Here is a 12025-nt window from a genome sequence, read left to right on the forward strand (position 1 = left end):
TCACATGCCTTATGGCCAATTTTTTCGCCCAAGTCTCCCGCAAGATCGCCACATAACAAACATCTCTATGACACATCTCCATTCATAGGCTACCCATTAATCAATGCATTGAACTTAGATTTTGAACGTAAATTGTTAATCATCTTGATCATGATGGATTGATCTTGAATTGGTATTAACTGAAACAAGATTCAAGAAAGATAAAAAACTCAATGGGTAATCTTCATTTTCAGTCGTCTGTATTAGTTTTTTGTTATTACTCTTTAGTGTACTTTATTACAATATCGATCAACGAGAGCTTTTTTGATCAGTTTGCTTTACAAAATCACCGAGAAAAGAAGCCAAAAACACCAAGAGGATGAGCTAATGCATGATCTTGATCGTTGGAACTAGGGTTTTGGGGTGGAGAAATCGCAGTAAAAAGTGACGGATGAATCAGGGTTCTTGTTATGGCATGGAGACGACCCAGAAGGGGGGACAAAACCCTTTGGAAGCATGACTGAGAAAGGCCTGGTGTTGAAGTTGTTGGCGTTGTGTTTTCTCTTCATAGTCTTCAATCTCTTCTTTCTGTTCTTGTTGAATTCTTGATTGTTGTTCGACGAGAACGGCCTGGTATTCTTGATGTACAGAACTTGGTACTGAGTGGTGGGTGTGTTTGAAGAAGAAGAAGGAACTCTGGGATAGATTTGATCAGAAGAGGAAGTGCAAGAAAAGATAATCAGGAAGAAAGAGAGAAGCATTAGCGAGGTGCAAAAGCATTTCAAGTTTTGATATCGACTGAAACCCATGAGAGCTTAGAGGTTTTCGATTGTGGTGACTTTGCAGTGTGAAAGAAGTGGAGACTTATATAAGTACCAAGATTGATAAACTTAATCCCATGAGCTCTCTTGGCTTGAGAAGGGATTGACAATTAAACGGGGCGTCGTTAGGACTCCGGATAAGTTGGTGAGTTTTGTGGTGCCATTTGAAGGATGAGCGAAGCACGGACCGTTGAAGAGACAGGAGAGACTGAAGAGTGTGATGGTGAATTGCATTACGAGGAGGGAACGTGCCAGTCACGTGAGCGCAAGCTCTTTGGTAAGCGAGAAGCCAGGCACATATATCAATTGTTTTCATTATTTTTTTCTTGTGGGATTATTTTTCCTATGTAACCCGTATTTTTACCACAAAACAATTATCTTCAATCATTCTCTTGATTGAAGAATTAATAAAAAATGTAATAGGGTTTTAGGTGTATTTTTTAAATCTAACTACAACAATATAACTTTTCCAAATACAAAATTGTATAAAGATACAAGAATAACAAATTATATTTATATATTATTATTCTATCCAATTTTTTTCATAATTATCAATAATATAATGGTAAGTATAAACTTCTAAATAATAAACTAAACCATTTTATTTTCATTGCTTATAATAATGATTCTAATTTTGTGTACTTGTCTTTGATGAAATTTTTAACATTAATAGCATACCATATTATTGTATGCCCTTTCATTTCAATTTTCACTCGCATACTCATGGTAAAGAGACCAAAGGAAAGTTTTATATCCAAGGTTAGATTTTAACTCGTGGGGGGATTTGAACACTAATGTTGAAACAGTCAATACTATAAACAGCTCACGTTCAAAACACGAAACGACAATGGGTCAAGATGTGAAACGACCCGCAACTCTGGCTACGATGTGTTTACCTTTCATTGACTTCAAAAACGAACCTATATGTAATTCCCGCGGATCATTTCCCCGCTAGAGATAATTTTCCCTCACTTTCTCGGGATCAAAAATTTCCGTCAAAACTTCTGATCCAATTGAAATTGGATCAGCGGAATTAACGCTCTCATTTCGTGCCGTCTTCGCTCTGCTTCTAAGTGAAGCAGAGCAGATCGACAAACAAACCCTAGCTTGATAATTTAATCGAGAATGTCGAAGCCTCTGCCGTATTCAATAAAAGATGTGCATTACGATAACGCCAAGTTTCGTCACCGATCTTTCAAGGTTAATAACCTGATCTTGATCTTCGTTTATTGATAGGATTTTAGAAGTGGAGTTTGATTTAGTTTTTGATTTAGTTTTTGATTTTTATATTTGGTTGATGATTGATTGAATTTTGTGAATTATGTTATTGTTTTAGCTTAATTTTGATTGTATTGTATGATTGCAATCGGTGAATTTTGAATTTGAGTCATTAAATGCCGTGTGATCCATCGTTGAAACAATGTGAGGTAATGGATTTTATGGATTTTTAGATTTCAGATTTTGATTTTTGTCCGGATGAATTAATTATCTATCTTGCTCTTGTTCAGGAACTTGAGTTTGTAATTGTTAAGTTAAAAGTAAAACATCTCCAATTATGTGAAAGCATTTCAGATTTTGTTTTTTCTACGGCTGAATTAATTATCTATCTTGCTCTTGTTCAGGAACTTGAGTTTGTAATTGTTAAGTTAAAAGTAAAACATCTCCGATTATGTGAAAGCTTTTCTCAACGTTCAGTGTGCTGTAAAAGTTATTATAAACCAACAATATTAATAAGCTCTAGATATCTTTCCAGGACCTTTTGAGCCCCATTTTGGATTTTAAATAGCTGCACCTCATAATTTTTTTACTAAGATATGACTAAGTGGTTCTAAGCCTACTGACCTTAATGCTATAGTGTGTTTACCAAAGCTGTTGTTGCTACTTTTAAGCCAGGCATTAAGTCAATTGGTCATCAAAGGGCATGAAATAAAGGCACAAATTGCAAACAAATCCCCAAAATATGAAGGATTCTTTTAGCTTCCCTTTTGATGCTTTTTATCTTTTTTTTTTCCCTTAAAAAAGTCACTGCTATTGTTTTGAGTTATTTGCAATAGTTTAAGGTTGTGTGATAATTAAACTTTTTTACCTTGATATGACTTGTCCCTTTTATTCTTCTGTTTTTAAAAATCCCAGGTGATCACTCAGAGTTTGTTTACCAGTAACTTAAGGCGCGATTCTTTTAGTTGTAGTACAGGAAAGTTTCTAGTGGTATTAATGATTTTTGGTTTAGCATATCTTATGCTGACACATACAAGTCCTGCCATCTCTGTTTCAAATCAAGGAGGAAAAGGTATTACAACCAGTGATGAATACCATGTAACAGTTGGTAGCACCAGATTTGGAAGATTTTGGAGAAAACCACCAAGACTTCCTCCACGATTTTCACCAGATGATAAAGGTAAGACTAATACTGCAATCGTGGGGTCAGAGTGGACAGATCAACAGCTCAAAGTGAAGGAAGCTTTTGTTCATGCATGGTCTGGTTATAAAAAATATGCAATGGGTTTTGATGAGCTGATGCCACTGAGTAAGCAAGGAACTGACGGGTTAGGAGGTCTGGGTGCCACTATTGTTGATGCCCTTGATACTGCAATGATAATGGGTCTTGATGAAGTGGTTTCTGAAGCAGGGTCATGGATTGAAAAACACCTTTTAGATAGAATTACTCAGAAAGGCCAGGTTAATTTATTTGAAACTACCATACGTGTTTTGGGTGGCCTGTTAAGTGCATATCACTTAAGTGGGGGAGAGCAAGGGCTGAATCAGACCAGTACAGGACCAAGACCAACCGTTTATCTAGAAATTGCGAAAGCTTTGGCTGATCGTCTCCTATCTGCATTTACTTCCAGTCCAACTTCTATTCCCTATAGTGACGTTGTTCTACGGGATTCTTCGGCACATCCAGCTCCAGGTGGATTGAGTAGTACATCTGAAGTCTCCACATTGCAGCTTGAGTTTAACTATCTCTCTGCTGTTTCTGGTGACCCAAAGTACAGCACAGAAGCCATGAAGGTTATGGAACATATCAAAACTCTCCAAAAGGTAGAAGGCCTGGTTCCTATCTATATAAGGTATGGTCAACAACTTTTAAGATTTATCATTACTAATCAATTCACTATTTTTATAATTGGATTCGCATTTGTTATTTCTTTCTATATTATCTGAGCAGTCTTTTCCAGTTTTCCATTGTTATCAATTCAATCATATCTAACTTTGGATCTCTTCTAGAAGTATCCTGTAGCAGTTTTCAAACTATATTATATTATAGAATTAGACTACTATTCAATCTAATGTTTAATGCTTTATCTATTATGAATAACTGTTTCCATTTCTTTCTTGAGGTGCATTTTTTTATTTAATGAAAATTTTTGTTTATTGACTCCAACACTTATGAAATGCAGCCCTCAGTCTGGGGAATTTAGTGGAGAAAATATTAGACTGGGATCTCGTGGTGACAGCTACTATGAATATCTAATCAAAGTCTGGCTTCAGCAAGGAGCTAGTCATAACAGTAATTTCAAATATCTACATGACATGTATGAGGAAGCAATGAAGGGTGTCAAACGCCTCCTTGTCCGAAAATCAATCCCAAATGGATTGGTTTTTGTGGGGGAATTGCCCTATGGATCAAAAGGTTCATTCAGTCCAAAAATGGATCACTTGGTAAGTGCTTCTTAGTATATAGTTATTCACCTAGCTGATTAGTTCTACTACCTATACAGTAATCCTTTGAAATTTAAAATTACAAGAAGATGGCTATAGTCATTCTCTTATCGTTAATAGGCTCTGGTTTGTGAACTCATCTTGAAGTACCTAGAACTGATGTGAATTTGCTTGAAGCGTTCAGGTTGGTGCAACGTTTTTAGTTGTAAGGTTAGGAATATGCAAAAGAGTTTTATAGTGTTACTTTACTAGAAAGGGCTTTGATAAATGTGAACAAATCCGGTCAAATGTATAAAATGGAATAAGGATAATTTTTAAATTTTAACACTTTAAATAAGCTCAAAAAAAGGTTATGAAAAAAGCTCAAATTTTGAGTTTTACCCATAAGTTGTAAAATAACTTTCTTTAAATCCTATTAAGTGCTTTTGAAATGTTACTAAACAACCTAAAAACATTTTCAAAACTGCTTATGGCTCTAAATAAGCTCTTTTGACCGGTAGACAGTCCAACCACATAGGCTCTTAAGCAAATGGCAATTTCTCAGCCATAGGAGATAAGCTGTAGCTTGTACAATTCCAAACATGTTGAAGTTATGTATATATAATAGTTTCTGTTATCACATATGTCTGTGTTAATGTATACACACATACGCATGGACACAGAAGATATCAGGACATGAACCATGGTGTAGCCTTCCCTGCTCCTTAGAACAGGCTGTCCCAGTGAGGTGGGGTTTGACCTAATTATGTGGTTAGACACCAAGAGACCTTACCAGTTAAAGCAGCTGGCTCCTTCCATCAGTTTGTCATATATATAACCGATAGTATGCTTCCTAGATCTTTACCTCGCTGTTTCTCTGTTACTGATTTTACAAATTGTCTTCATCATGATTTTTAAAGTTCTTTATAGATCTAAGATTGAGCAGCTGCAAATTGTTATAAAAAATTTGTTATCGACAGCCTAGTGTTTTTTTTTTTTCAAAAGGTTTTGAAGTCTCTGATCATTGTTACTCCTCTGTGAAAGTAACCATACACATTTTTTTTCTTTTTTCCTTTTTTTTCACATTTGAGATTGTGAGAATAACATTTCTTGGTTGCCATTATTAGTGGTTGAATAATATCAGAATCTAAAGTGTAGTTGCATAAGCTGCTCTTCTTGGAGTGGTTATAACAAAGATGTAAGTGAAAAACAAATGCAGATGACAAAGCAAAAGGTTGTTTCACCACAATTTCATAGTTTCGTTACATTTTGTTCATTGCTAAGAAGCTTGAGCAATAAATTCTCCTACAGATGAATAAGTTTTGACATCTACATTGCATCATATTGTTTGTAAAATTATAATACATTTTTAATTTGAGGAAACAAACTTTTTGGTGTTATAGAATCTATATTTTTCAAGTATGGCATGCATAATTGTTCCCATTTTATGCCGATACATTAAAATGTGTATGTGATTATTGTTGGCATTGTTGGTAAACATGGTACGTGTCATTGGAATGAATTGTAACCAAGTGTATGCCTTACCAATGTAAAAATTTCTATGGTCCTCTTCAGGTGTGCTTCTTGCCTGGAACTTTGGCACTTGGTGCTACTAAAGGCATCACAAAGGAAAAGGCTATGAAAGAGAATTTGCTTACTTTTGAAGACCTGGAAAATTTGAAGCTTGCAGAAGATCTGACCAAGACCTGCTTTGAAATGTATTCAGTAACCTCCTCTGGCCTTGCTCCAGAAATTGCTTATTTCCACACAGAGGTTAGTTTTATATGCGTAATTTTGTTTGTTGTAATTGTGTTAAGATCTTGTTGATATCCATATGCTACATGAATCTTTATACCTCTTCTTTTACAATTTTGAATTACTTTCACAGTTTCTGATATCTGATTTTAAATATATCAGGAATATTATGAGGGTGGTCTTGACGGTGGGAATAAGAGCTCGGAGTACGTGAATGATATAATAATTAAATATCTGGACCGACATAATCTATTGCGTCCTGAAACTGTTGAATCACTGCTTGTCTTGTATCGTATAACAGGAGATCAAAAGTATGTTTATAAGATTCTCAATCAATACATTTTCGTATCGTATTCAATAGATGTTGCACACCACACCGCACACGTTATCGAGTTTGTCTGTATATAGGAGGGGTTTTATTTGAATTTCATTAATATTTTTATTTAAAATAAAATTTATGCAGATACCGAGAATGGGGTTGGCAGATTTTTGAAGCATTTGAGAAATACACAAAGGTGGGTTCTGGTGGGTACACCTCTTTAGATGATGTCACTGTACTTCCTCCTCAACGAAGAGACAAGATGGAGACATTTTTCTTGGGTGAAACACTTAAGTACTTGTATTTGCTGTTTGCTGATAGTTCTATCATACCTTTGGATAAGTTTGTTTTTAACACAGAAGCTCATCCCTTTCCAATTAAAGGCACTGTTTAGTGGGAATGGCATACCCACTGCTGCTGAAGCTTTCATGTGCGTGCACAAGGTTGAGTGTGTGTCATACCTGAACACAGACATAACTGATATTTATGGACTCACTGCTGTTTCTTTACATGGTCGACTTCTTTCTTTGATTCCAGAGGCCGCCAGACTATTCAGAATGCAATCACACTTCTGTAAAGCACCAGTGACTTGTTTTGCCCTCAAAAAGCCTCTGGAAAGAAGTTTTATAGACAACTGTTTCCGCATGGCCCAACAGATATGATGAGACTGTAACATGTATTTTGTAATAATTCTTTACTGGATGTTTTCATTAATTATACGTGGATGAGTTTTCTCATCCAAAATATTGAGTTAAATAACAACCATTTGTAATTGACTTCTCCTTTTTGTAGTATTATTGACAGTTCCATAGAACTTATTGATCAACTTATCAAGTCAATTTCCTTTTATATCTTTATGGGTGTACATGAACTGAAAGTTACAAAGCTTTCTGCATGTCTGCATTATAGGCTTTCAGTAGTGTTATGTCACATCATAATCCATTTCCACAGACTTGCTGAAGGAGAAACAGATGATCACCATCTCGAATGACACATGTATCATCTATTTCTGCATTCTCGGCATCGAATACTTTTGTAAATTTGTAGCCTCCAAACTTTTCACCTGCAGTTTTACAAGGATTTGTCATGCAATGGTTAAATGCTTAAGGAAAAAAAAAGGAAAAGATGATATGATGAAAACGGTTTGTTGATCCCACTTCAAGGTTGGAAATCCTGCTTATCTTGGTTTCATTAGTTTATTCTATGTCTATTGAACTTGAAATTGATTTATAATTATTTTTCCAAATATTCAGGTCTATCTTCAAGTGTTCCTTCAAAGTCAAGCAGTGCTTACCGGCAATTCTGAGGAGCTCATCTATTGAATCAGGTAGGACAATTAACTTGCCAGGCCACTTCTGTGATGTGCTTGTTCTTTGGCATTGCATGTGAATAGTGACTCTCTTCTTATTCAATTTGATCACTTTGTCACTTGGACAGCTAGAAATGCATGAGTCAAAGTGTATGGGTTCTCTTTTCAAGTGAGAATTTAAAAAACTAGGTCCCCCTTGTCTTCTGTGTTTGTTTTGACTATTTATGGGGTTATCTGCTATTTCTGGTCCAATGATCTCTACCCTATGTTCATCTGGTGATCTATTTTCATAATTTAGTAAGAGGTCATATATATTTCTGTTCCCTTGCTGTTCTGCTAGAGCTTTTGGAGAGCACCCTCTGGCATCTGGTTTATTTATATTTGCTCCTGCTTCCAGCAGGAGTTTCACCATTTCAAAATGCCCCTTTCGAATTGCAGAATGGAGTTCTGTTTGGACATCTTCAACTTTTGGATTTATATCCATGGCATATATAGTGCAGTCTTGACTTTTGTTTGCTCCATTCATTTCAGTAGCTTCTGATCCCAGGATATTGAAGTCCCCTACTTCTTGCAATGATGAATCTCTGTTTGGATATTCTTGGCATACAGCATGTAAATTGCTTCCTCCCATTAGGCCTCCATCAAGCCATTCGTTGAGGATTAATCCTGGACCTGTTGTTGGGTATTTAAGGCCGATGCTTTCTAGCTGTTTCAGTTTCTGTGCATGTGTACACAAAATGTCAACTCTTGTCATTTGAAAATGAAGTCGAAACCAATAGATTATCATGTTACTCTAGAAGCTGTTCAATGTTACACATACCTCAGAAAGATTGTTCATTACAATGTGTCCATCTTCAGTATTTACTTGAATGGTGTTGATCAGTGAAGTTCTATTCATTCGTAGGATTTGAGAAAGTTCAGTGGTCCTCACTGTGAAGGGCTGTGGCCTATAACATAAAACTCCAATCTCCCCGAATACTTCTCCTGCGACTGCCTTTCCCAGGACCTGCATAGTTCATGTTGAATTGTTAAGCTAGGTTTGTTCTTTGTTTTTCTTTTTACAGTAGTTTGGAAGGAAATATATGAATATTACAATTATACATACTTGATCTTGCCCATCAACATAGTGTATGAATTCCTGCAACCAACATTTATTACAGAAACAAATTTTAATGTGCTAAATTTGCATCTAATTTGAGTTTATAGAAAAATTTATGTTAGAAAACTTGAGTGTTCTCACCACTGTTCCTGAGACCAGTATATAAAGATCTGTTGGAGCTTCATTCTGCAGAATAATGTCTTCCTTTGGTGGAAAATACTCAGCATCCATTTCTGAAACCTTTTAAGAAAAGAGCAGATTCAATATTGGCTTCTGAAGGTAATATGCACATCAATGCTATAGAGAAGGAAGATACATTCATTTATAAGTTTTGTTGATGTAGTACCAGTTGAAAAAGGAAATCATGGGAAACCCCTTGGAAGAGATAGGCATTTTGAGTGATGGGAAAGAAGAGATAGTGTGCAATGCTTGAACGAATGGCTTTTGGAAGACCATTCAAGGTTTCTTGCTGCTTTAGTCCTTCAGTTTTAAACCTCAGGCATATGTGTGACAACATTTGATCCTGTATGCGATGGGGCAATAGATTCCGTGTTGCAAATTCTGAAGCAGCTCTAACCGTATCTCTCTATAATACCAAAATCCAGATTTTTTTCATTAGCAATTTAGGTTAGAAAAAGCGTCCTCTTCTAGAAATTTAGAACTCAAATGGCTAATAAAGCTCCTGTGAACTCTGCATTAGGTGCTATACTGAAGGGTTATATTCATCACACCACCTCAGGCATATCTGATTACTTTTTTTTTTCAGCTTTTCTTTAAACCTTTTAGCATGTGGGGTAGGCAGACTATTTTTCCAAAAGATTAAAAAAACCAAAAATAAAAAAGAACTTATGAGTTTTTTTTCTTCTTTAATAATGGGGTTCTTTTAACACTACTGTTCAATTTGACTAATAATTTGTTTTGAAAAATCTATGTTTCTTTGTTCCTTTTCATGAAGTCCTTTTGGTGTGAGTCTGATATATGGAATTCTTTAGCAAGTTAAAAATTTGGAACAAGAGGAACGAAAGTGAAAGAAAGCATACAAAATTCCTGGTGCGGCCGGTCCAGTGAACCACAAGGTTGGTCATGTTTCCAATGAGGTAGGATGTCAATCCCAAGTTGAATAGCATATAAAATATATCAAACAGCATCTCCCTGGGGTTCTCAGCATGCAAGTCTCCGTAACCAGTTGTTGTCAGAGTTGTAATAGACCAGTACATTGCAGTTATATATCTGTTCCAAAGGCTTTCATCTTTGAAATTTGGGTTCACTGCACCAATCCAGGTTTTCTTTGGATCAGGGTATCTATCTGCAATCAGATAGTTAAAGCATCCAGCACAGTGTACTGCAAACAGGGTTACCTGAAGTCAACCAGAAAGCGAATAAACCTACGATTCAAATGACTGAGAGTAGTGAAGAATTTCATCTTAAAAAGGTAAAGGAATCGAAGTTTTTGATGGCTTACAGCAATAAGCTTTGTGCACCGTGTCCAGAAATAGTTGAACCGAATGTCCTTCTCAAGTCTGAAAAAAAGCCGACTGGCTGTTAAGTATAGCGATTCTTCCCCATAACATTTCAGAATTTTTTGGGGAAAAAAAAAAGAAGTGTGTTTTGATTAGTTATCAACCTTGCAAAAAGAGAGCTGACTCTTCTGAGACGCCAGAGTCTAAGCATGCTGAGAAATCTAAGACCAAGTTCACTCGTGTGATTTGTGAAGAGGAAGCTCAGAGACTGAAATGGTGTTGTCGAACAGACATCAAATATAAACCAGGTTGATATGTACCTGTAAGTTGGATTTGATCATGTTAAGAAAGCTCAGTTTCCAATAGAAACAGATGTTATTATCATATTTTTCTTTTGCATTTGTTTAAATGAAGAAATGATAGATTAAAGGCTGCAAAATCCTTAATCACCTGATTGCAATTTTCTTGGGATTGTCAACAAGAAGATATGATTGGCCATCAAGGTATGCAACGAAGAAGGTGAGAATGATATCAATGGCAAAGAAGCCATTCACAATGTTATCAAAAATTAAAAGGGCATCTTTCTTGTAAGTTAGAAATGCAAACTCGAATGGACATATCCAAGCAGAGTAAAGGACTAGAACAACCAGCCAATTCTCCCAGGCCCTGAAATGAGTCGTAGGACATGAGGAGCAGGTATAATACAGAAAGAAATATCTGATTAAACTATGAAAAGGATCATCACCTATAATGGGGATTGAAAGGGGATATTATGTGTTTTCGTAGCTTGGTTGACTGGTTTATTCTAGCTCCAAGGGATGGCAGTAGATCGCTAGAGAGGAAACTGCCATGACTAACACTCTCCATCTGGAATTCATCAACACAGAATCGGTTGAAGAAGTTTCTGTAACCAGAAAATGGCATGTTTGGTTTTTGGGTTCTTCAAGAATTCAGTAGTGTATGTTGAACTTTGGTGGAGTTTTAGAACCCTTGAGAATGACTATATATATATAGGGAGAGCCTCTGACCAGTGACACGAGCTGAGGTGCCTTTTGATAATCTTTATCTCAGTATCTTCCTGACAATGTTTGAAACAATTGTGGAAGATTATGCAACTAGCAATTCATTAAGGATGTAAATGGAAGTATTAAAAAGGTAAACAGGGAATCTCTCATCTTGTTTGAACGAGAAAAGAGACAAGACACGAGAAGTATACAAAAAAACTAGAAACCAGAAGGCAGTGGAAGTGGCAGACATGAATCTTGTACAATGCAGTTGCAGTGATGAATTTACGAGAGAAAGAGAAGATTGAATAAAGATGAAAAATGACAATGGTGGTATAAGTGTAATGGTGCTTCTGGTGGGAGCTCCATATCAACGCATGTGGAGATGTGAATGATATATAGGGAGAGGGGTCTGATTTGCTTGGACGAATTTGAGTGAAAATGTATGAAAATGGTCCAGACATCTCTTAAACTTGGTAGATTTAGGAAGCAGATTTCAGTCATGGTTGCCACGTGGACCAATTGCACCTTTGGTTAGAGGTATCACACTTTTCCTCCTTTTAATTATATTTTTATTTAATTTTTATTTTTATCATGAAACTCTCCAACTGTCCCAACAAACTCAATTTTAAGTCAT

General features: G+C 36.0%; 2 protein-coding genes across 4 annotated transcripts; one reads left to right on the plus strand and one right to left on the minus strand.

The window, feature by feature from the left end:
- Positions 1-1675: 1675 nt before the first annotated feature.
- Positions 1676-7367, plus strand: LOC123218754 (mannosyl-oligosaccharide 1,2-alpha-mannosidase MNS3). 2 transcript variants are annotated; one of them, XM_044640362.1, is made up of 7 exons: positions 1676-2000; positions 2934-3871; positions 4202-4463; positions 6018-6215; positions 6360-6508; positions 6661-6959; positions 7054-7367. In XM_044640362.1, exons 1-6 carry the CDS (start codon positions 1926-1928, stop codon positions 6908-6910), a joined length of 1872 nt encoding a protein of 623 aa, XP_044496297.1. In that variant the 5' UTR covers positions 1676-1925; the 3' UTR covers positions 6911-6959; positions 7054-7367. The 2 variants fall into 2 exon arrangements, with proteins under 2 accessions (XP_044496297.1, XP_044496296.1); XM_044640361.1 differs by having other exon boundaries at positions 6661-7367.
- LOC123218753 (potassium channel KAT1-like) lies at positions 7335-11818 on the minus strand. Of its 2 annotated transcripts, none has more exons than XM_044640359.1 (11): positions 11130-11818; positions 10835-11050; positions 10549-10704; positions 10387-10444; positions 9965-10282; positions 9271-9510; positions 9066-9164; positions 8919-8963; positions 8646-8831; positions 7811-8543; positions 7335-7579 (listed from the first exon to the last, which is right to left on the minus strand). In XM_044640359.1, exons 1-11 carry the CDS (start codon positions 11306-11308, stop codon positions 7449-7451), a joined length of 2361 nt encoding a protein of 786 aa, XP_044496294.1. In that variant the 5' UTR covers positions 11309-11818; the 3' UTR covers positions 7335-7448. The 2 variants fall into 2 exon arrangements, with proteins under 2 accessions (XP_044496294.1, XP_044496295.1); XM_044640360.1 differs by having other exon boundaries at positions 8931-8963; positions 11130-11817.
- Between the last annotated feature and the right edge of the window lie 207 nt (positions 11819-12025).

This window comes from Mangifera indica, chromosome 6, assembly GCF_011075055.1.
Source record: "Mangifera indica cultivar Alphonso chromosome 6, CATAS_Mindica_2.1, whole genome shotgun sequence".
In the NCBI taxonomy this organism is placed as follows: domain Eukaryota; kingdom Viridiplantae; phylum Streptophyta; class Magnoliopsida; order Sapindales; family Anacardiaceae; genus Mangifera; species Mangifera indica.